Genomic DNA, 21103 nt, shown 5'->3' with positions numbered 1-21103 from the left:
ATAGTAAAAATACAGAAAAATCCTTGAATGAGTAGGTGTTATAAAACTTTTGACCAGAAGTGTACTATCAGCAGTTGCCAAGTTGGTTCCTGCATACAGTCATTCTCTTGTGTTGCATAAAAGTATCTACATGGCACAGTTTCAGTAAATGTTGTATATATCTTGCGAAAACATTAAAAGTAATTTAGGACTGTTGAAAGCAAATCATATTGAGAACAATGAGAATCCTCCTGAGTCATGCAGGGTTCTTTGTGTTTCTGTGTGCTGTTATCCCTCACCTGTTCACATGGAAGCATGTCTAACTTTCTTTTGGGTGTGTCAGCATTATAACTAATGCTCTTTTTCAGTTGTAAATGTGCAACGTCAAATATATTCCCAATTTGTTTGTAAGTGCTCCAAACCACCTTCTTGTGTGGTGTGGTGGGACTCAGACTAAGTATTAAACACGCTTCTTTCTCTGCCTGCCTTCACAGACCCAGTTGAACTTACTGCTGGAGAAGCTTCGCAGCACTGTGAGTATCTTTGCCATATCTGATGTCCTCTATCTCACACTGGTAGTCAGAAGCTGGCCTCAGATTGCATGTGATAGATATGATTGACATGTCTTTCAAAGGGTTCCAGCTTTATTCGCTGTGTGAAACCCAACTTGAAGATGGTTAGCCACCAGTTTGAAGGAGCCCAGATTCTGTCTCAGCTGCAGTGTTCAGGTATTGGCTAGGAGAGTAAGAATATACTCTCAAAACTATTATTAACACATCACGGAATAAAAAAAACTGTAGTTCATTATCAGTTCTAAAGATTACGACGGATACACACACATACACGAACACACACCACTTTTGGTTTCGGTTCCTTTTCAAGACATTCTCTCCCCTTTCCTCACCAGGCATGGTGTCAGTTCTGGACCTGATGCAGGGAGGCTTCCCCTCCCGAGCCCCCTTCCATGAGCTCTACAACATGTACAAACAGTATATGCCTGACAAGCTCACACGACTGGACCCCAGGCTCTTCTGCAAGGTGGGGGGCTCCCCCAAAAGCAGCATTCCATATCATATAAACCTTGCATTATTCAGATGTTAATACTTTTATAAGACTTTGACTGGTGGTTTTTGTTCTTGCTCCTCTGCAGGCTTTGTTCAAAGCACTGGGGCTGAATGAGAATGACTACAAGTTTGGCTTGACCAGAGTGTTCTTCCGCCCTGGGAAGGTAAGCACTGATTTCAGCTCTCTTTTTAATGCTCTACAGTCTGTTCATGAATGTCATCGGGCCAAATTACCTTGAGTAATTCTCTTGATGTCCTGTTTCGGGGTCAGTTTGCGGAGTTTGACCAGATCATGAAGTCGGACCCGGACCACCTGGCAGAGCTGGTGAAGAAGGTCAACCAGTGGCTGGTCGTCAGCCGTTGGAAGAAGGTCCAGTGGTGCTCCCTCTCTGTCATCAAACGTACGTCAACACCCCTGACTCATACTCTCACTGAGCTGGACAACGCACTGGAGAACAATAGCACTCCTCCTAGTTAACAGTAATAATGGATTTAGTTGTTAGGGACCGATACAATGAAAATATTAACACATTGAATCATCCACATTCAGCTGCATTGCACCCTCTTGCTTTAGGTTGAGCTAATTTGCAGCGTCAGTCCGTACAGGGGCTTTAAAATGGTGGAAAATAAAAGACAAGAAAGAAATCTAACTTGTCAAACAAAACAGCCAATATAATGAAAAGGGTTCAAATGATTCAGGAGTTGCCAAACTTCTCATAACTTTACATCATTTTGGCTCTACTTCTTCAGGGCAAGAGTTTGAGAGATACTGTGTTTTTCCCCTCCATTTAGTCGAACACTGATTACCACACTCTGACAGCTGTGTTCCACTATCATATTTCTTATGTTTCACATTTCTATTGCATTTTGCTATTTGTTTCGAATGCTCGAGGCAATCTTGCACACTAAAAGCAGTTCCTTGAACCATTAGCCTCCGTGCCAAGTTGTATTGATTTTCCCCCCATTTAACAAAGTGAGGCACCGGCAGTGCTTATTAGGGTAAAGCGTCAAATCAATGATATCACGTAAGTAATAACTGTAGACTGCCTCGGCCCACCAGTTGCCTGCATATTTCACCATCAGGATATCTAATATCTGAGGATGTATGCACTGTGACGGCTGGCTGCTCTTCCATTTATTTTCCACAAAAAAAACTCCAACTTAATATCCCTAGTTCAGTTAACAGATCTTAGGGAGTTGTGTGTGGCTTTATCTCTGTGTGAATTGGCCCAGTACTATGTTGATTAGATTTGACGATTTATTTGCCTCTCTCTCCCTTTCTTTCTCTCCCCCCCTCCCCCCACAGTAAAGGAGAAGATGAAGTATCGTGCCTCTGCCCTTATTAAGATTCAGAAGACCATCCGCATGTGGCTCTGTAAGAGGAAACATAAGCCACGGTGGGTGTACACACACACACACACACACACACACAAGTGCGCACACAGACACATTATCTTTGTTTAAAAGTGCTTCACACTCTGTGCCTTTTGATGGCTTCTCCACATTGTGCAGTTAGAAGTTCAAATCAATCTGGAGAGCTCAGCCGTGACTCGTGGCACTCTCTGTCACCCTATTGCATATAGAAGATATATATTGCTTTGGTGAATGCATCCATCCGGGTGATGGCTTTTTGAATTGTCTTGTGTGTATGTGCACGTGCGAGCGTGCTCACACTTATGTTTGCGTGCGTGCGTGCGTGGGTGCACATGTACTCACGTGTGTGTGCACATGCACTTTTATGTGCTCTTACACGTGTGTGTGTGCGCTCATACGGCCACAGCATCGACGGCATGGTGAAGGTGCGGAACCTGAAGATGCGGATGGAACGCTTCAACGAGGTGGTGGGTGCTCTGAAGGAGGGAAAGCAGGAGATGGCCCAGCTGGTGCAGGAGCTGGGGGCCTCCATCGACACCTTCATGGCCAAGATCAAGGTGAGGAGGGCTCTCCTAGGCACAGATCTAGGATCAGCTTCCCCTGCCCCAATCCTAACCTTAAAGGTCCAATGCAGCTGTTTTATCTCAATATCAAATCATTTCTGGGTAACAATGAAGTACCTTACTGTGATTTGTTTTCAATTAAAATGGTCAAAAATAAACAAAAATTGCTTCTTAGCAAAAATCTAGAATTTAGCTAGGACTGTCTGGGAGTTGTCTGAGTGGGGAAAACTGAAAACTAGCTGTTATTGGCAGAGAGGCTTTTCTTCTTGGTTTATTAACTAATTTACCGCCTGGTGATGTCACCAGGCAGGCCAAAATAGGCTGAAATGTCAGACGGTCTTTTCAAACAACTCTTACACTAAAAGGGCGTGATCATAATTTTCACAATTTCAGTATTATTCCAACCTCATAGTGTGTAAATGTATATAAAACACAGGAAAATCGTGTTTTTTGACTGTACTTGCCTTTAACCATTAGTGGGGAAAACACTAAACAGACCCAGAGTCTATGGCAGGGATCATCAACTAGATCCAGCTGCAGGAAGATTTTTTTGTTGAGTGGATGGTCAGGGGTCCAGAACATAATTACAAATAATTTGTAGACTTAAAATTGACCACAAGAAGCCCAAAAAGATATTTGACTAAAACATAATTTCAAACATGGCTTACATTTGTATACATATATATCTCTCAGTTATGTGTGGGAATACTTTGGAAAATATTTCCAAAATTAAAATCACTTGGAACTGATTTTCTTGTGTTTTTACAGTCTAATATGTCCAACAATAAAAATTGCTCAGAAAACTTGGGGGGCAAATAAAATCACCCCTCCAGTTGGGGAAACCTGGTCTAGGGCCATCTTCACCCTACACAGAGGAGGCCAGGGTGACTCACATGTCTTAACTTTCTAATCTAATCCCGCTAATCTCATTGCATCTCTCTCTAATCTCATTTCATCTCCCTGTCATCTCATCAGAAAGCCATTTCCTGGGGTTGTTTTGATCTGTAATCCTTTAAAATGGCTAAATATGGTAAGGGATCTCCCCTCTATTCCTCTGCCATAAACACCAATCTATATATGGTAAGGGATCACCCCTCTTTCCTTCTGCTAGAAACACCAGTCTAAATATGGTAAGGGATCACCCCTCTTTCCTTCTGCTAGAACACCAGTCTAAATATGGTAAGGGATCACCCCTCTTTCCTTCTGCTAGAAACACCAGTCTAAATATGGTTAGGGATCTCCCCTCTTTCCTTCTGCTAGAAACACCAGTCTAAATATGGTTAGGGATCTCCCCTCTTTCCTTCTGCTAGAAACACCAGTCTAAATATGGTTAGGGATCTCCCCTCTTTCCTTCTGCTAGAAACACCAGTCTAAATATGGTTAGGGATCTCCCCTCTCTCCTTCTGCTAGAAACACCAGTCTAAATATGGTTAGGGATCTCTCCTCTTTCCTTCTGCTAGAAACACCAGTCTAAATATGGTTAGAGATCTCCCCTCTCTCCCTCTGCTAGAAACACCAGTCTAAATATGGTTAGGGATCTCCCCTCTCTCCCTCTGCTAGAAACACCAGTCTAAATATGGTTAGGGATCTCCCCTCTCTCCCTCTGCTAGAAACACCAGTCTAAATATGGTTAGGGATCTCCCCTCTCTCCCTCTGCTAGAACACCAGTCTAAATATGGTTAGGGATCTCCACTCTCTCCCTCTGCTAGAAACACCAGTCTAAATATGGTTAGGGATCTCCCCTCTCTCCCTCTGCTAGAAACACCAGTCTAAATATGGTTAGGGATCTCCACTCTCTCCCTCTGCTAGAAACACAAGTCTAAATATGGTTAGGGATCTCCCCTCTCTCCCTCTGCTAGAAACACCAGTCTAGATATGGTTAGGGATCTCCCCTCTCTCCCTCTGCTAGAAACACCAGTCTTATTTAGGGCCTCTGAGTGGGTGACACATCAACCCAACCCACATTTTTTTTTTAAATTTTATTCATTTATCAGACGCTCTTATCCAGAGCGACTTACAGTTAGTGAGTGCGTACATTTATTTTTCATACTGGCCCCCTGTGGGAATCGAACCCACAACCCTGGCGTTGCAAGCGCCATGCTCTACCAACTGAGCTACACGGGGCCACATGCTATCCAGACTCTGAGTTGTGTAATTGATTCCCTAATTATTTTAGTGTTGTCAGTAAATTTTGACTTTGTAGCCGGATGTGTGTTAGCTGGTTAGTTATCCCAGAGACTAGATGACTGACATCCGAGCAGAACATTTTCCACATGAGCAAATGTCTCTGGTCCACTCTCTTTCTCTCCTCCCTAGCGCCCTAGTTCAGTCACCTCTGTGCCTCTGCCCGACCCTACGCTCCTCTGTTAGCCCATTGGCATCTGCTCTGTGTTCACCAGCGCCCAACACAATTCCCAGCCCTTTATGACGCACCTAGCGTAGCATCACTAAGGGCCTAGCGTAGCATCGCTAAGGCCCTAGCGTAGCATCGCTAGCTGAATTATACAAGAACCATAAACAATGGCTGTCATTCAGTCAGCTTGTAATTTCCCTGCTGCGGTGTCTGTCTGAACCATGTCAGGAAAATCAATCCACCCTATACCCCCCACTGATAGGCTGACAGACAGGATGTGACACTGAAGTGACCAGGGCACCAGTGGTAGAAGTAGCAGGTGGTGGTGGGGCTCTCAGTCGTTGTGTCTCTGGTTAGCTTATTGAATACATCTGGAGGGTGTCACAACCCTAAACAGTCAAGGGGATTTGTGCAGAGTCAGCCAGGCTCACTGCGGAGGGCTGCATCTCTCACTTCCTGGAATTGGACAGTTTTAATTACACCACTTATATAGGAAACAAGGATTAAATTAGATTCTGGGATATTGAGAATTGGATGATACTTTTAGCATATTCCCCATAGTCTTTTCAGTGTATCTCATATACCTATGTTAAAGTCGGTGCGCTCCATCTGCAGCAGTGCTAATGGGGACAGTAGTAGCACATATTGGGTATCATAACCAACGATAAACAGGGTTTAGTCTATGAAGGCGTATGTTGTCTATATGTTTATAATTCTGACCATGACATACTGTGTGACAACTCAAGTCCAAATAATTCTGGTTTTAGCCTATACATTTTTTTTGGAATAGGCCTATATGTTGATGCCAATGACCTTGAACTATGAAACCACTCCTTTGACCTATGCCCCCTCCTATAGGCCACGGTGATGACCCGTAAGGAGATTAACCAGGAGTACCAGGGGCTGGTGAAGAGCTCGGAGCAGCTGCTCTCCTCCATGCAGAAGAAGAAGCAGGAGGAAGAGGAGCTGGAGCGGCTGCGGCTCATCGAAGAGGAGATGGAGAGAGAGAGGAAGAGGAGGGAGGAGGAGGACCAGCAACGGCAGCAGGACGAGAGCGACAGAAAGAAGTAAGTGGAGGGGTATCGGATGTATACAAGACAGACATAAATGGGCTAGCACTAGGGTGGGTTATTTCAGTAGTGGAGGGCTGCACTGTGTGCAGGCTTTTGGATCTAGTGTGTTAGTGCTGGGCTGGAATAAAAGCCTGCACAGTGCACCCACAGCAGCCCTCCGTGTTTTGGTTGAAGTCATTGACATGACCTCTCAATTTTAAAGAAACCCCCAACAGGATATGTCCAGAGTTGATGCTCAGAGATTGAGTTTATACATGGTTCATCGTTCGATCATGTCATTGAGAACATTGATCAGCAGGAGGCATGTCCATCTGTGATCTATAGTAACATGGCGTTTTGCCATATAAGAGCATTAACCACCTCTGTCGTCCCTGCCCCCTCTCATTAGGAAATCAGAGATGGAGCATAAGAGGAAGCATGAGGAGGAGGAGAGGAAGAGGAGGGAGGAAGAAAAGAGGATTATGCAGGTTTGTGACCCCACTGAAGTGATATTTTTGTGGAAAAGGAGAGCTTTGTTACCCTTCCCCTCCTACAAGACACACCAAACACATATTGACCCTATTGCCTGATAGTAGCCTGTAGTCTCTTACTACGGAGTAGCCTGTAATCTCTTACTATGTAGCCTGTAATCTCTTACTATGGAGTAACCTGTAGTCTCTTACTATGGAGTAGCCTGTAATCTCTTACTATGGAGTAGCATGTAATCTCTTACTACGGAGTAGCCTGTAATCTCTTACTACGGAGTAGCCTGTAATCTCTTACTACGGAGTAGCCTGTAATCTCTTACTACGGAGTAGCCTGTAATCTCTTACTACGGAGTAGCCTGTAATATCTTACTATGGAGTAGCCTGTAATCTCTTACTACGGAGTAGCATGTAATCTCTTACTACGGAGTAGCCTGTAGTCTCTTACAATGGAGTAGCCTGTAATATCTTACTATGGAGTAGCCTGTAATCTCTTACTACGGAGTAGCCTGTAGTCTCTTACAATGGAGTAGCATGTAATCTCTTACTATGGAGTAGCCTGTAATCTCTTACTACGGAGTAACCTGTAGTCTTTTACTATGGAGTAGCCTGTAATCTCTTACTATGGAGTAGCATTTAATCTCTTACTATGGAGTAGCCTGTAATCTCTTACTACGGAGTAGCCTGTAGTCTCTTACTATGGAGTAGCATGTAATCTCTTACTATGGAGTAGCCTGTAATCTCTTACTACGGAGTAGCCTGTAATCTCTTACTACGGAGTAGCCTGTAATCTCTTACTACAGAGCAGCCTGTAATCTCTTACTACGGAGTAACCTGTAGTCTCTTACTATGGAGTAGCCTGTAATATCTTACTATGGAGTAGCATGTAATCTCTTACTACGGAGTAGCCTGTAATCTCTTACTACGGAGTAGCCTGTAATCTCTTACTACGGAGTAGCCTGTAGTCTCTTACTACGGAGTAACCTGTAGTCTCTTACTGCGGAGTAACCTGTAGTCTCTTACTACGGAGTAGCCTGTAATCTCTTACTATGGAGTAGCATGTAATCTCTTACTACGGAGTAGCCTGTAATCTCTTACTACGGAGTAGCCTGTAATCTCTTACTACGGAGTAGCCTGTAATCTCTTACTACAGAGTAGCCTGTAATCTCTTACTACAGAGTAGCCTGTAATCTCTTACTATGGAGTAGCCTGTAATATCTTACTACGGAGTAGCCTGTAGTCTCTTACAATGGAGTAGCCTGTAATATCTTACTATGGAGTAGCCTGTAATCTCTTACTACGGAGTAGCCTGTAATCTCTTACTACGGAGTAGCCTGTAATCTCTTACTACGGAGTAGCCTGTAATCTCTTACTACGGAGTAGCCTGTAGCTTCTTACTATGGAGTAGCCTGTAATCTCTTAATATTGAATAGCCTGTAATCTCTTACTATGGAGTAGCCTGTAATCTCTTACTATGGAGTAGCCTGTAATCTCTTACTATGGAGTAGCATGTAGTCTCTTACTATGGAGTAGCCTGTAATCTCTTACTATGGAGTAGTTTGTAATCTCTTAATACGGAGTAGTTTGTAGTCTCTTACAATGGAGTAGCATGTAGTCTCTTACTATGTAGCCTGTAATCTATTACTACGGAGTAGCCTGTAATCTCTTACTATGGAATAGCCTGTAATCTCTTTCTGTGGAGTAGCCTGTAATCTCTTACTATGGAGCAGCATGGATTGGTTTCTTACCAGTCGTAATTGTTGTACTGAGATCTCTATATATTTAATCTGTGTATATATATAAGAATATTTTTTCTTTCAACCTAATAAAATATATATGTGGCATTTAGCAGACGCTTTTATCCAAAGTGACTTAGTCATGAGAATCGAACCCACAACACTGGCGTTGCAAGCGCCATGCTCTACCAACTGAGCTACACCACTGTTCCCACTGAGTGAAAGTCATTGGCTCCCCCATCTCACAGGGAGACGGCCAGGGTCTTGGCATTCGTCAGATTCCCCAGTGGGCCGTCCCTGGCTGATGATGGATCACTCCTGCCGACTTTCTCCTTCCCAGAACTACCCTGCTCCCTCTGTGCTTAGTCCTCTGCTTTCCACCCTGCCCTCCATTACCAGTTACCAGTTCCCTTATTTTCTCCTGCCCTGTATTCCCCCTCCTGTCCTCTCCTGCCCTGTATCCCCCCGCCTATCCTCTCCTGCCCTGTATTCCCCCTCCTGTCCTCTCCTGCCCTGTATTCCCCCTCCTATCCTCTCCTGCCCTGTATCCCCCCTCCTATCATCTCCTGCCCTGTATCCCCCCTCCTATCATCTCCTGCCCTGTATTCCCCCTCCTATCCTCTTCTGCCCTGTATTCCCCCTCCTATCCTCTTCTGCCCTGTATTCCCCCTCCTATCCTCTCCTGCCCTGTATTCCCCCTCCTATCCTCTCCTCTCCTGCCCTGTATTCCCCCTCCTATCCTCTCCTGCCCTGTATTCCCCCTCCTATCCTCTTCTGCCCTGTATTCCCCCTCCTATCCTCTCCTGCCCTGTATTCCCCCTCCTATCCTCTCCTGCCCTGTATTCCCCCTCCTATCCTCTCCTGCCCTGTATTCCCCCTCCTGTCCTCTTCTGCCCTATATTCCCCCTCCTGCCCTCTCCTGCCCTGTAGTCCCCCTCCTATCCTCTCCTGCCCTGTATCCCCCCCCCTATCCTCTCCTGCCCTGTATTCTCCCTCCTGTCCTCTTCTGCCCTGTATTCCCCCTCCTGCCCTCTCCTGCCCTGTATTCCCCCTCCTATCCTCTCCTGCCCTGTATCCCCCCCCTATCCTCTCCTGCCCTGTATTCCCCCTCCTATCCTCTCCTGCCCTGTATCCCCCCCCCTATCCTCTCCTGCCCTGTATTCCCCCTCCTGTCCTCTTCTGCCCTGTATTCCCCCTCCTGCACTCTCCTGCCCTGTATTCCCCCTCCTATCCTCTCCTGCCCTGTATCCCCCCCTATCCTCTTCTGCCCTATATTCCCCCTCCTATCCTCTCCTGCCCTGTATTCCCCCTCCTATCCTCTCCTGCCCTGTATCCCCCCCCCTATCCTCTTCTGCCCTGTATTCCCCCTCCTGTCCTCTCCTGCCCTGTATCCCCCCTCCTATCCTCTCCTGCCCTGTATTCCCCCTCCTATCCTCTTCTGCCCTGTATTCCCTCTCCTGCCCTGTATTCCCCCTCCTGCCCTCTCCTGCCCTATATTCCCCCTCCTGCCCTCTCCTGCCCTGTATTCCCCCTCCTATCCTCTCCTGCCCTATATTCCCCCTCATATCCTCTCCTGCCCTGTATTCCCCCTCCTGCCCTCTCCTGTCCTGTATTCCCCCTCCTGCCCTCTCCTGCCCTGTATTCCCCCTCCTATCCTCTCCTGCCCTGTATTCCCCCTCCTATCCTCTCCTCTCCTGCCCTGTATTCCCCCTCCTATCCTCTCCTGCCCTGTATTCCCCCTCCTATCCTCTTCTGCCCTGTATTCCCCCTCCTATCCTCTCCTGCCCTGTATTCCCCCTCCTATCCTCTCCTGCCCTGTATTCCCCCTCCTATCCTCTCCTGCCCTGTATTCCCCCTCCTGTCCTCTTCTGCCCTATATTCCCCCTCCTGCCCTCTCCTGCCCTGTATTCCCCCTCCTATCCTCTCCTGCCCTGTATCCCCCCCCCCTATCCTCTCCTGCCCTGTATTCCCCCTCCTGTCCTCTTCTGCCCTGTATTCCCCCTCCTGCCCTCTCCTGCCCTGTATTCCCCCTCCTATCCTCTCCTGCCCTGTATCCCCCCCCCCCTATCCTATCCTGCCCTGTATTCCCCCTCCTATCCTCTCCTGCCCTGTATCCCCCCCCCTATCCTCTCCTGCCCTGTATTCCCCCTCCTGTCCTCTTCTGCCCTGTATTCCCCCTCCTGCCCTCTCCTGCCCTGTATTCCCCCTCCTATCCTCTCCTGCCCTGTATCCCCCCCCTATCCTCTTCTGCCCTATATTCCCCCTCCTATCCTCTCCTGCCCTGTATTCCCCCTCCTATCCTCTCCTGCCCTGTACCCCCCCCCTATCCTCTTCTGCCCTGTATTCACCCTCCTGCCCTCTCCTGCCTTGTATTCCCCCTCCTATCCTCTCCTGCCCTGTATCCCCCTCCTGCCCTCTCCTGCCCTGTATTCCCCCTCCTGTCCTCTTCTGCCCTATATTCCCCCTCCTATCCTCTCCTGCCCTGTATTCCCCCTCCTGTCCTCTCCTGCCCTATATTCCCCCTTCTGTCCTCTCCTGCCCTATATTCCCCCTCCTGTCCTCTCCTGCCCTATATTTCCCCTCCTGCCCTCTCCTGCCCTGTATTCCCCCTCCTATCCTCTCCTGCCCTGTATACCCCTCCTATCCTCTCCTCTCCTGCCCTGTATTCCCCCTCCTATCCTCTCCTGCCCTGTATTCCCCCTCCTATCCTCTTCTGCCCTGTATTCCCCCTCCTATCCTCTCCTGCCCTGTATTCCCCCTCCTATCCTCTCCTGCCCTGTATTCCCCCTCCTATCCTCTCCTGCCCTGTATTCCCCCTCCTGTCCTCTTCTGCCCTATATTCCCCCTCCTGCCCTCTCCTGCCCTGTATTCCCCCTCCTATCCTCTCCTGCCCTATATTCCCCCCCCCTATCCTCTCCTGCCCTGTATTCCCCCTCCTGTCCTCTTCTGCCCTGTATTCCCCCTCCTGCCCTCTCCTGCCCTGTATTCCCCCTCCTATCCTCTCCTGCCCTGTATCCCCCCCCCCTATCCTCTCCTGCCCTGTATTCCCCCTCCTATCCTCTCCTGCCCTGTATCCCCCCCCCTATCCTCTCCTGCCCTGTATTCCCCCTCCTGTCCTCTTCTGCCCTTTATTCCCCCTCCGGCCCTCTCCTGCGCTGTATTCCACCTCCTATCCTCTCCTGCCCTGTATCCCCCCCCCTATCCTCTTCTGCCCTATATTCCCCCTCCTATCCTCTCCTGCCCTGTATTCCCCCTCCTATCCTCTCCTGCCCTGTACCCCCCCCCTATCCTCTTCTGCCCTGTATTCCCCCTCCTGCCCTCTCCTGCCCTGTATTCCCCCTCCTATCCTCTCCTGCCCTGTATCCCCCTCCTGCCCTCTCCTGCCCTGTATTCCCCCTCCTGTCCTCTTTTGCCCTATATTCCCCCTCCTATCCTCTCCTGCCCTGTATTCCCCCTCCTGTCCTCTCCTGCCCTATATTCCCCCTTCTGTCCTCTCCTGCCCTATATTCCCCCTCCTGTCCTCTCCTGCCCTATATTCCCCCTCCTGCCCTCTCCTGCCCTGTATTCCCCCTCCTATCCTCTCCTGCCCTGTATCCCCCTCCTGTCCTCTTCTGCCCTATATTCCCCCTCCTATCCTCTCCTGCCCTCTATTCCCCCTCCTGTCCTCTCCTGCCCTATATTCCCCCTCCTGTCCTCTCCTGCCCTGTATTCCCCTTCCTATCCTCTTCTGCCCTATATTCCCCCTCCTATCCTCTTCTGCCCTATATTCCCTCTCCTGCCCTGTATTCCCACTCCTATCCTCTCCTGCCCTATATTCCCCCTCCTGCCCTCTCCTGCCCTGTATTCCCCCTCCTATCCTCTCCTGCCCTATATTCCCCCTCCTATCCTCTCCTGCTCTGTATTCCCCCTCCTGTCCTATATTCCCCCTCCTGTCCTCTCCTGCCCTGTATTCCCCCTCCTATCCTCTCCTGCCCTATATTCCCCCTCCTATCCTCTCCTGCCCTGTATTCCCCATCCTGCCCTCTCCTGCCCTGTATTCCCTCTCCTGCCCTGTATTCCCCCTCCTGCCCTCTCCTGCCCTGTATTCCCTCTCCTGCCCCGTATTCTCCCTCCTGCCCTCTCCTGCCCTGTATTCCCCCTCCTATCCTCTCCTGCCCTATATTCCCCCTCCTGTCCTCTCCTGCCCTGTATTCCCTCTCCTGCCCTGTATTCCCCCTCCTGCCCTCTCCTGCCCTATATTCCCCCTCCTGCCCTCTCCTGCCCTGTATTCCCTCTCCTGCCCTGTATTCCCCCTCCTGCCCTCTCCTGCTCTGTATTCCCCCTCCTGCCCTATATTCCCCCTCCTGTCCTATATTCCTCCTCCTGCCCTCTCCTGCCCTATATTTCCCCTCCTGCCCTCTCCTGCCCTGTATTCCCCCTCCTGCCCTCTCCTGCCCTGTATTCCCCCTCCTGCCCTCTCCTGCCCTGTATTCCCCCTCCTGCCCTCTCCTGCCGTATATTCTCCCTCCTGCCCTCTCCTGCCCTGTATTCCCCCTCTTGCCCTCTCCTGCCCTGTATTCCCCCTCCTGCCCTCTCCTGCCCTATATTCCCCCTCCTGCCCTCTCCTGTCCTGTATTCCCCCTCCTGCCCTGTATTCCCCCTCCTGCCCTCTCCTGCCCTGTATTCCCCCTCCTGCCCTCTCCTGCCCTATATTCCCCCTCCTGCCCTCTCCTGCCCTGTATTCCCCCTCCTATCCTCTCCTGCCCTGTATTCCCCCTCCTATCCTCTCCTGCCCTGTATTCCCCCTCCTGCCCTCTCCTGTCCTGTATTCCCCCTCCTGCCCTCTCCTGCCCTGTATTCCCCCTCCTATCCTCTCCTGCCCTGTATTCCCCCTCCTATCCTCTCCTGCCCTGTATTCCCCCTCCTATCCTCTCCTGCCCTGTATTCTCCCTCCTGTCCTCTTCTGCCCTGTATTCCCCTTCCTGCCCTCTCCTGCCCTGTATTCCCTCTTCTGCCCTGTATTCCCCCTCCTATCCTCTCCTGCTCTGTATTCCCCCTCCTGCCCTCTCCTGCCCTATATTCCCCCTCCTGCCCTCTCCTGCCCTGTATTCCCCCTCCTGTCCTCTCCTGCCCTATATTCCCCCTTCTGTCCTCTCCTGCCCTATATTCCCCCTCCTGTCCTCTCCTGCCCTATATTCCCCCTCCTGCCCTCTCCTGCCCTGTATTCCCCCTCCTATCCTCTCCTGCCCTGTATTCCCCCTCCTGTCCTCTCCTGCCCTATATTCCCCCTCCTGTCCTCTCCTGCCCTGTATTCCCCTTCCTATCCTCTTCTGCCCTATATTCCCCCTCCTATCCTCTTCTGCCCTATATTCCCTCTCCTGCCCTGTATTCCCCCTCCTATCCTCTCCTGCCCTATATTCCCCCTCCTGCCCTCTCCTGCCCTGTATTCCCCCTCCTATCCTCTCCTGCCCTGTATTCCCCCTCCTATCCTCTCCTGCCCTGTATTCCCCCTCCTATCCTCTCCTGCCCTGTATTCCCCCTCCTATCCTCTCCTGCCCTGTATTCTCCCTCCTGTCCTCTTCTGCCCTGTATTCCCCTTCCTGCCCTCTCCTGCCCTGTATTCCCTCTTCTGCCCTGTATTCCCCCTCCTATCCTCTCCTGCTCTGTATTCCCCCTCCTGCCCTCTCCTGCCCTATATTCCCCCTTCCTATCCTCTTCTGCCCTATATTCCCCCTCCTATCCTCTTCTGCCCTATATTCCCTCTCCTGCCCTGTATTCCCCCTCCTATCCTCTCCTGCCCTATATTCCCCCTCCTGCCCTCTCCTGCCCTGTATTCCCCCTCCTATCCTCTCCTGCCCTGTATTCCCCCTCCTATCCTCTCCTGCCCTGTATTCCCCCTCCTATCCTCTCCTGCCCTGTATTCCCCCTCCTATCCTCTCCTGCCCTGTATTCTCCCTCCTGTCCTCTTCTGCCCTGTATTCCCCTTCCTGCCCTCTCCTGCCCTGTATTCCCTCTTCTGCCCTGTATTCCCCCTCCTATCCTCTCCTGCTCTGTATTCCCCCTCCTGCCCTCTCCTGCCCTATATTCCCCCTCCTGCCCTCTCCTGCCCTGTATTCCCCCTCCTGTCCTCTCCTGCCCTATATTCCCCCTTCTGTCCTCTCCTGCCCTATATTCCCCCTCCTGTCCTCTCCTGCCCTATATTTTCCCTCCTGCCCTCTCCTGCCCTGTATTCCCCCTCCTATCCTCTCCTGCCCTGTATTCCCCCTCCTGTCCTCTCCTGCCCTATATTCCCCCTCCTGTCCTCTCCTGCCCTGTATTCCCCTTCCTATCCTCTTCTGCCCTATATTCCCCCTCCTATCCTCTTCTGCCCTATATTCCCTCTCCTGCCCTGTATTCCCCATCCTATCCTCTCCTGCCCTATATTCCCCCTCCTGCCCTCTCCTGCCCTGTATTCCCCCTCCTATCCTCTCCTGCCCTATATTCCCCCTCCTATCCTCTCCTGCTCTGTATTCCCCCTCCTGTCCTATATTCCCCCTCCTGTCCTCTCCTGCCCTATATTCCCCCTCCTATCCTCTCCTGCCCTGTATTCCCCATCCTGCCCTCTCCTGCCCTGTATTCCCTCTCCTGCCCTGTATTCCCCCTCCTGCCCTCTCCTGCCCTGTATTCCCTCTCCTGCCCCGTATTCCCCCTCCTGCCCTCTCCTGCCCTGTATTCCCCCTCCTATCCTCTCCTGCCCTATATTCCCCCTCCTGTCCTCTCCTGCCCTGTATTCCCTCTCCTGCCCTGTATTCCCCCTCCTGCCCTGTATTCCCCCTCCTGCCCTCTCCTGCCCTGTATTCCCCCTCCTGCCCTCTCCTGCCCTATATTCCCCCTCCTATCCTCTCCTGCCCTGTATTCCCCCTCCTGTCCTCTCCTGCCCTATATTCCCCCTCCTGTCCTCTCCTGCCCTGTATTCCCCTTCCTATCCTCTTCTGCCCTATATTCCCCCTCCTATCCTCTTCTGCCCTATATTCCCTCTCCTGCCCTGTATTCCCCCTCCTGCCCTCTCCTGCCCTGTATTCCCCCTCCTGCCCTCTCCTGCCCTGTATTCCCCCTCCTGCCCTCTCCTGCCCTATATTCCCCCTCCTGCCCTCTCCTGTCCTGTATTCCCCCTCCTGCCCTGTATTCCCCCTCCTGCCCTCTCCTGCCCTGTATTCCCCCTCCTGCCCTCTCCTGCCCTATATTCCCCCTCCTGCCCTCTCCTGCCCTGTATTCCCCCTCCTATCCTCTCCTGCCCTGTATTCCCCCTCCTATCCTCTCCTGCCCTGTATTCCCCCTCCTGCCCTCTCCTGTCCTGTATTCCCCCTCCTGCCCTCTCCTGCCCTGTATTCCCCCTCCTATCCTCTCCTGCCCTGTATTCCCCCTCCTATCCTCTCCTGCCCTGTATTCCCCCTCCTATCCTCTCCTGCCCTGTATTCTCCCTCCTGTCCTCTTCTGCCCTGTATTCCCCTTCCTGCCCTCTCCTGCCCTGTATTCCCTCTTCTGCCCTGTATTCCCCCTCCTATCCTCTCCTGCTCTGTATTCCCCCTCCTGCCTTCTCCTGCCCTATATTCCCCCTCCTGCCCTCTCCTGCCCTGTATTCCCCCTCCTATCCTCTCCTGCCCTGTATTCCCCCTCCTATCTTCTCCTGCCCTGTATTCCCCCTCCTGCCCTCTCCTGCCCTATATTCCCCCTCCTATCCTCTCCTGCCCTGTATTCCCCCTCCTGCCCTCTTCTGCCCTGTATTCCCCCTCCTGCCCTCTCCTGCCCTATATTCCCCCTCCTGTCCTCTCCTGCCCTGTATTCCCTCTCCTGCCCTGTATTCCCCCTCCTGCCCTCTCCTGCCCTATATTCCCCCTCCTGCCCTCTCCTGCCCTGTATTCCCTCTCCTGCCCTGTATTCCCCCTCCTGCCCTCTCCTGCTCTGTATTCCCCCTCCTGCCCTATATTCCCCCTCCTGTCCTATATTCCTCCTCCTGCCCTCTCCTGCCCTATATTTTCCCTCCTGCCCTCTCCTGCCCTGTATTCCCCCTCCTGCCCTCCCCTTGCCCTGTATTCCCCCTCCTGCCCTCTCCTGCCCTGTATTCCCCCTCCTGCCCTCTCCTGCCCTGTATTCCCCCTCCTATCCTCTCCTGTCCTGTATTCCCCCTCCTGCCCTGTTTTCCCTCTCCTGCCCTGTATTGCCCCTCCTGCCCTCTCCTGCCCTGTATTCCCCCTCCTGTTCTCTCCTGTCCTGTATTCCCCCTCCTGCCCTGTATTCCCCCTCCTGCCCTCTCCTGCCCTGTATTCTACCTCCTGCCCTCTCCTGCCCTATATTCCCCTTCCTGCCCTCTCCTGCCCTGTATTCCCCCTCCTATCCTCTCCTGCCCTGTATTCCCCCTCCTATCCTCTCCTGCCCTGTATTCCCCCTCCTGCCCTCTCCTGTCCTGTATTCCCCCTCCTGCCCTCTCCTGCCCTGTATTCCCCCTCCTATCCTCTCCTGCCCTATATTCCCCCTCCTATCCTCTCCTGCCCTGTATTCCCCCTCCTATCCTCTCCTGCCCTGTTCCCCCCCCTATCCTCTTCTGCCCTGTATTCCCCCTCCTGTCCTCTCCTGCCCTGTATCCCCCCTCCTATCCTCTCCTGCCCTGTATTCCCCCTCCTATCCTCTTCTGCCCTGTATTCCCCCTCCTGCCCTCTCCTGCCCTGTATTCCCTCTCCTGCCCTATATTCCCCCTCCTGCCCTCTCCTGCCCTGTATTCCCCCTCCTATCCTCTCCTGCCCTATATTCCCCCTCATATCCTCTCCTGCCCTGTATTCCCCCTCCTGCCCTCTCCTGTCCTGTATTCCCCTTCCTGCCCTCTCCTGCCCTGTATTCCCCCTCCTGTCCTCTTCTGCCCTGTATTCCCCCTCCTGCCCTCTCCTGCCCTGTATTCCCCCTCCTATCCTCTCCTGCCCTGTATCCCCCCCCCTATCCTATCCTGCCCTGTATTCCCCCTCCTATCCTCTCCTGCCCTGTATCCCCCCCCCTATCCTCTCCTGCCCTGTATTCCCCCTCCTGTCCTCTTCTGCCCTGTATTCCCCCTCCTGCCCTCTCCTGCCCTGTATTCCCCCTCCTATCCTCTCCTGCCCTGTATCCCCCCCCTATCCTCTTCTGCCCTATATTCCCCCTCCTATCCTCTCCTGCCCTGTATTCCCCCTCCTATCCTCTCCTGCCCTGTACCCCCCCCCTATCCTCTTCTGCCCTGTATTCACCCTCCTGCCCTCTCCTGCCTTGTATTCCCCCTCCTATCCTCTCCTGCCCTGTATCCCCCTCCTGCCCTCTCCTGCCCTGTATTCCCCCTCCTGTCCTCTTCTGCCCTATATTCCCCCTCCTATCCTCTCCTGCCCTGTATTCCCCCTCCTGTCCTCTCCTGCCCTATATTCCCCCTTCTGTCCTCTCCTGCCCTATATTCCCCCTCCTGTCCTCTCCTGCCCTATATTCCCCCTCTGCCCTCTCCTGCCCTGTATTCCCCCTCCTATCCTCTCCTGCCCTGTATCCCCCTCCTATCCTCTCCTCTCCTGCCCTGTATTCCCCCTCCTATCCTCTCCTGCCCTGTATTCCCCCTCCTATCCTCTTCTGCCCTGTATTCCCCCTCCTATCCTCTCCTGCCCTGTATTCCCCCTCCTATCCTCTCCTGCCCTGTATTCCCCCTCCTATCCTCTCCTGCCCTGTATTCCCCCTCCTGTCCTCTTCTGCCCTATATTCCCCCTCCTGCCCTCTCCTGCCCTGTATTCCCCCTCCTATCCTCTCCTGCCCTGTATCCCCCCCCCTATCCTCTCCTGCCCTGTATTCCCCCTCCTGTCCTCTTCTGCCCTGTATTCCCCTTCCTGCCCTCTCCTGCCCTGTATTCCCCCTCCTATCCTCTCCTGCCCTGTATCCCCCCCCCTATCCTCTCCTGCCCTGTATTCCCCCTCCTATCCTCTCCTGCCCTGTATCCCCCCCCCTATCCTCTCCTGCCCTGTATTCCCCCTCCTGTCCTCTTCTGCCCTGTATTCCCCCTCCGGCCCTCTCCTGCGCTGTATTCCCCCTCCTATCCTCTCCTGCCCTGTATCCCCCCCCCTATCCTCTTCTGCCCTATATTCCCCCTCCTATCCTCTCCTGCCCTGTATTCCCCCTCCTATCCTCTCCTGCCCTGTACCCCCCCCCTATCCTCTTCTGCCCTGTATTCCCCCTCCTGCCCTCTCCTGCCCTGTATTCCCCCTCCTATCCTCTCCTGCCCTGTATCCCCCTCCTGCCCTCTCCTGCCCTTTATTCCCCCTCCTGTCCTCTTCTGCCCTATATTCCCCCTCCTATCCTCTCCTGCCCTGTATTCCCCCTCCTGTCCTCTCCTGCCCTATATTCTCCCTTCTGTCCTCTCCTGCCCTATATTCCCCCTCCTGTCCTCTCCTGCCCTATATTCCCCCTCCTGCCCTCTCCTGCCCTGTATTCCCCCTCCTATCCTCTCCTGCCCTGTATCCCCCTCCTGTCCTCTTCTGCCCTATATTCCCCCTCCTATCCTCTCCTGCCCTGTATTCTCCCTCCTGTCCTCTCCTGCCCTATATTCCCCCTCCTGTCCTCTCCTGCCCTGTATTCCCCTTCCTATCCTCTTCTGCCCTATATTCCCCCTCCTATCCTCTTCTGCCCTATATTCCCTCTCCTGCCCTGTATTCCCCCTCCTATCCTCTCCTGCCCTATATTCCTCCTCCTGCCCTATCCTGCCCTGTATTCCCCCTCCTATCCTCTCCTGCCCTATATTCCCCCTCCTATCCTCTCCTGCTCTGTATTCCCCCTCCTGTCCTATATTCCCCTCCTGTCCTCTCCTGCCCTGTATTCCCCCTCCTATCCTCTCCTGCCCTGTATTCCCCATCCTGCCCTCTCCTGCCCTGTATTCCCTCTCCTGCCCTGTATTCCCCCTCCTGCCCTCTCCTGCCCTGTATTCCCTCTCCTGCCCCGTATTCTCCCTCCTGCCCTCTCCTGCCCTGTATTCCCCCTCCTATCCTCTCCTGCCTTATATTCCCCCTCCTGTCCTCTCCTGCCCTGTATTCCCTCTCCTGCCCTGTATTCCCCCTCCTGCCCTCTCCTGCCCTATATTTCCCCTCCTGCCCTCTCCTGCCCTGTATTCCCTCTCCTGCCCTGTATTCCCCCTCCTGCCCTCTCCTGCTCTGTATTCCCCCTCCTGCCCTATATTCCCCCTCCTGTCCTATATTATTCCTCCTGCCCTCTCCTGCCCTATATTTCCCCTCCTGCCCTCTCCTGCCCTGTATTCCCCCTCCTGCCCTCTCCTGCCCTGTATTCCCCCTCCTGCCCTCTCCTGCCCTGTATTCCCTCTCCTGCCCTATATTCCCCCTCCTGCCCTCTCCTGTCCTGTATTCCCCCTCCTGCCCTGTATTCCCCCTCCTGCCCTCTCCTGCCCTGTATTCCCCCTCCTGCCCTCTCCTGCCCTATATTCCCCCTCCTGCCCTCTCCTGCCCTGTATTCCCCCTCCTATCCTCTCCTGCCCTGTATTCCCCCTCCTATCCTCTCCTGCCCTGTAATCCCCCTCCTGCCCTCTCCTGTCCTGTATGCCCTCTCCTGCCCTGTATTCCCCCTCCTATCCTCTCCTGCCCTGTATTCCCCCTCCTATCCTCTCCTGCCCTGTATTCCCCCTCCTATCCTCTCCTGCCCTGTATTCCCCCTCCTGTCCTCTTCTGCCCTGTATTCCCCTTCCTGCCCTCTCCTGCCCTGTATTCCCTCTTCTGCCCTGTATTCCCCCTCCTATCCTATCCTGCCCTGTATTCCCCCTCCTGCCCTCTCCTGCCCTATATTCCCCCTCCTGCCCTCTCCTGCCCTGTATTCCCCCTCCTATCCTCTCCTGCCCTGTATTCCCCCTCCTGCCCTCTCCTGCCCTATATTCCCCCTCCTATCCTCTCCTGCCCTGTATTCCCCCTCCTGCCCTCTTCTGCCCTGTATTCCCTCTCCTGCCCTATATTCCCCCTCCTGTCCTCTCCTGCCCTGTATTCCCTCTCCTGCCCTGTATTTCCCCTCCTGCCCTCTCCTGCCCTATATTCCCCCTCCTGCCCTCTCCTGCCCTGTATTCCCTCTCCTGCCCTGTATTCCCCCTCCTGCCCTCTCCTGCCCTATATTCCCCCTCCTGCCCTCTCCTGCCCTGTATTCCCCCTCCTATCCTCTCCTGCCCTGTATTCCCCCTCCTATCCTCTCCTGCCCTGTATTCCCCCTCCTGCCCTCTCCTGCCCTATATTCCCCCTCCTATCCTCTCCTGCCCTGTATTCCCCCTCCTGCCCTCTTCTGCCCTGTATTCCCTCTCCTGCCCTATATTCCCCCTCCTGTCCTCTCCTGCCCTGTATTCCCTCTCCTGCCCTGTATTCCCCCTCCTGCCCTCTCCTGCCCTATATTCCCCCTCCTGCCCTCTCCTGCCCTGTATTCCCTCTCCTGCCCTGTATTCCCCCTCCTGCCCTCTCCTGCTCTGTATTCCCCCTCCTGCCCTATATTCCCCCTCCTGT

General features: G+C 52.9%; 1 protein-coding gene across 1 annotated transcript in view; it reads left to right on the top strand.

Moving 5' to 3' along the window:
- LOC311145549 (unconventional myosin-VI-like) overlaps window positions 1-21103 on the top strand; it is a 108530-nt gene that overhangs the window by 65601 nt on the left and 21826 nt on the right. The window contains exons 19-27 of the mRNA XM_084181817.1: window positions 474-512; window positions 614-707; window positions 887-1017; window positions 1130-1207; window positions 1315-1444; window positions 2350-2440; window positions 2824-2974; window positions 6192-6400; window positions 6795-6873. Coding sequence (XP_084037943.1) covers window positions 474-512; window positions 614-707; window positions 887-1017; window positions 1130-1207; window positions 1315-1444; window positions 2350-2440; window positions 2824-2974; window positions 6192-6400; window positions 6795-6873 — 1002 coding nt within the window. The remainder of the gene's footprint in view (window positions 1-473; window positions 513-613; window positions 708-886; window positions 1018-1129; window positions 1208-1314; window positions 1445-2349; window positions 2441-2823; window positions 2975-6191; window positions 6401-6794; window positions 6874-21103) is intronic.

This window comes from Coregonus lavaretus (assembly GCF_964263955.1).
Source record: "Coregonus lavaretus genome assembly, chromosome: 18".
Lineage (NCBI taxonomy): Eukaryota > Metazoa > Chordata > Actinopteri > Salmoniformes > Salmonidae > Coregonus > Coregonus lavaretus.
This window is presented reverse-complemented; position numbering and strand designations above follow the sequence as displayed.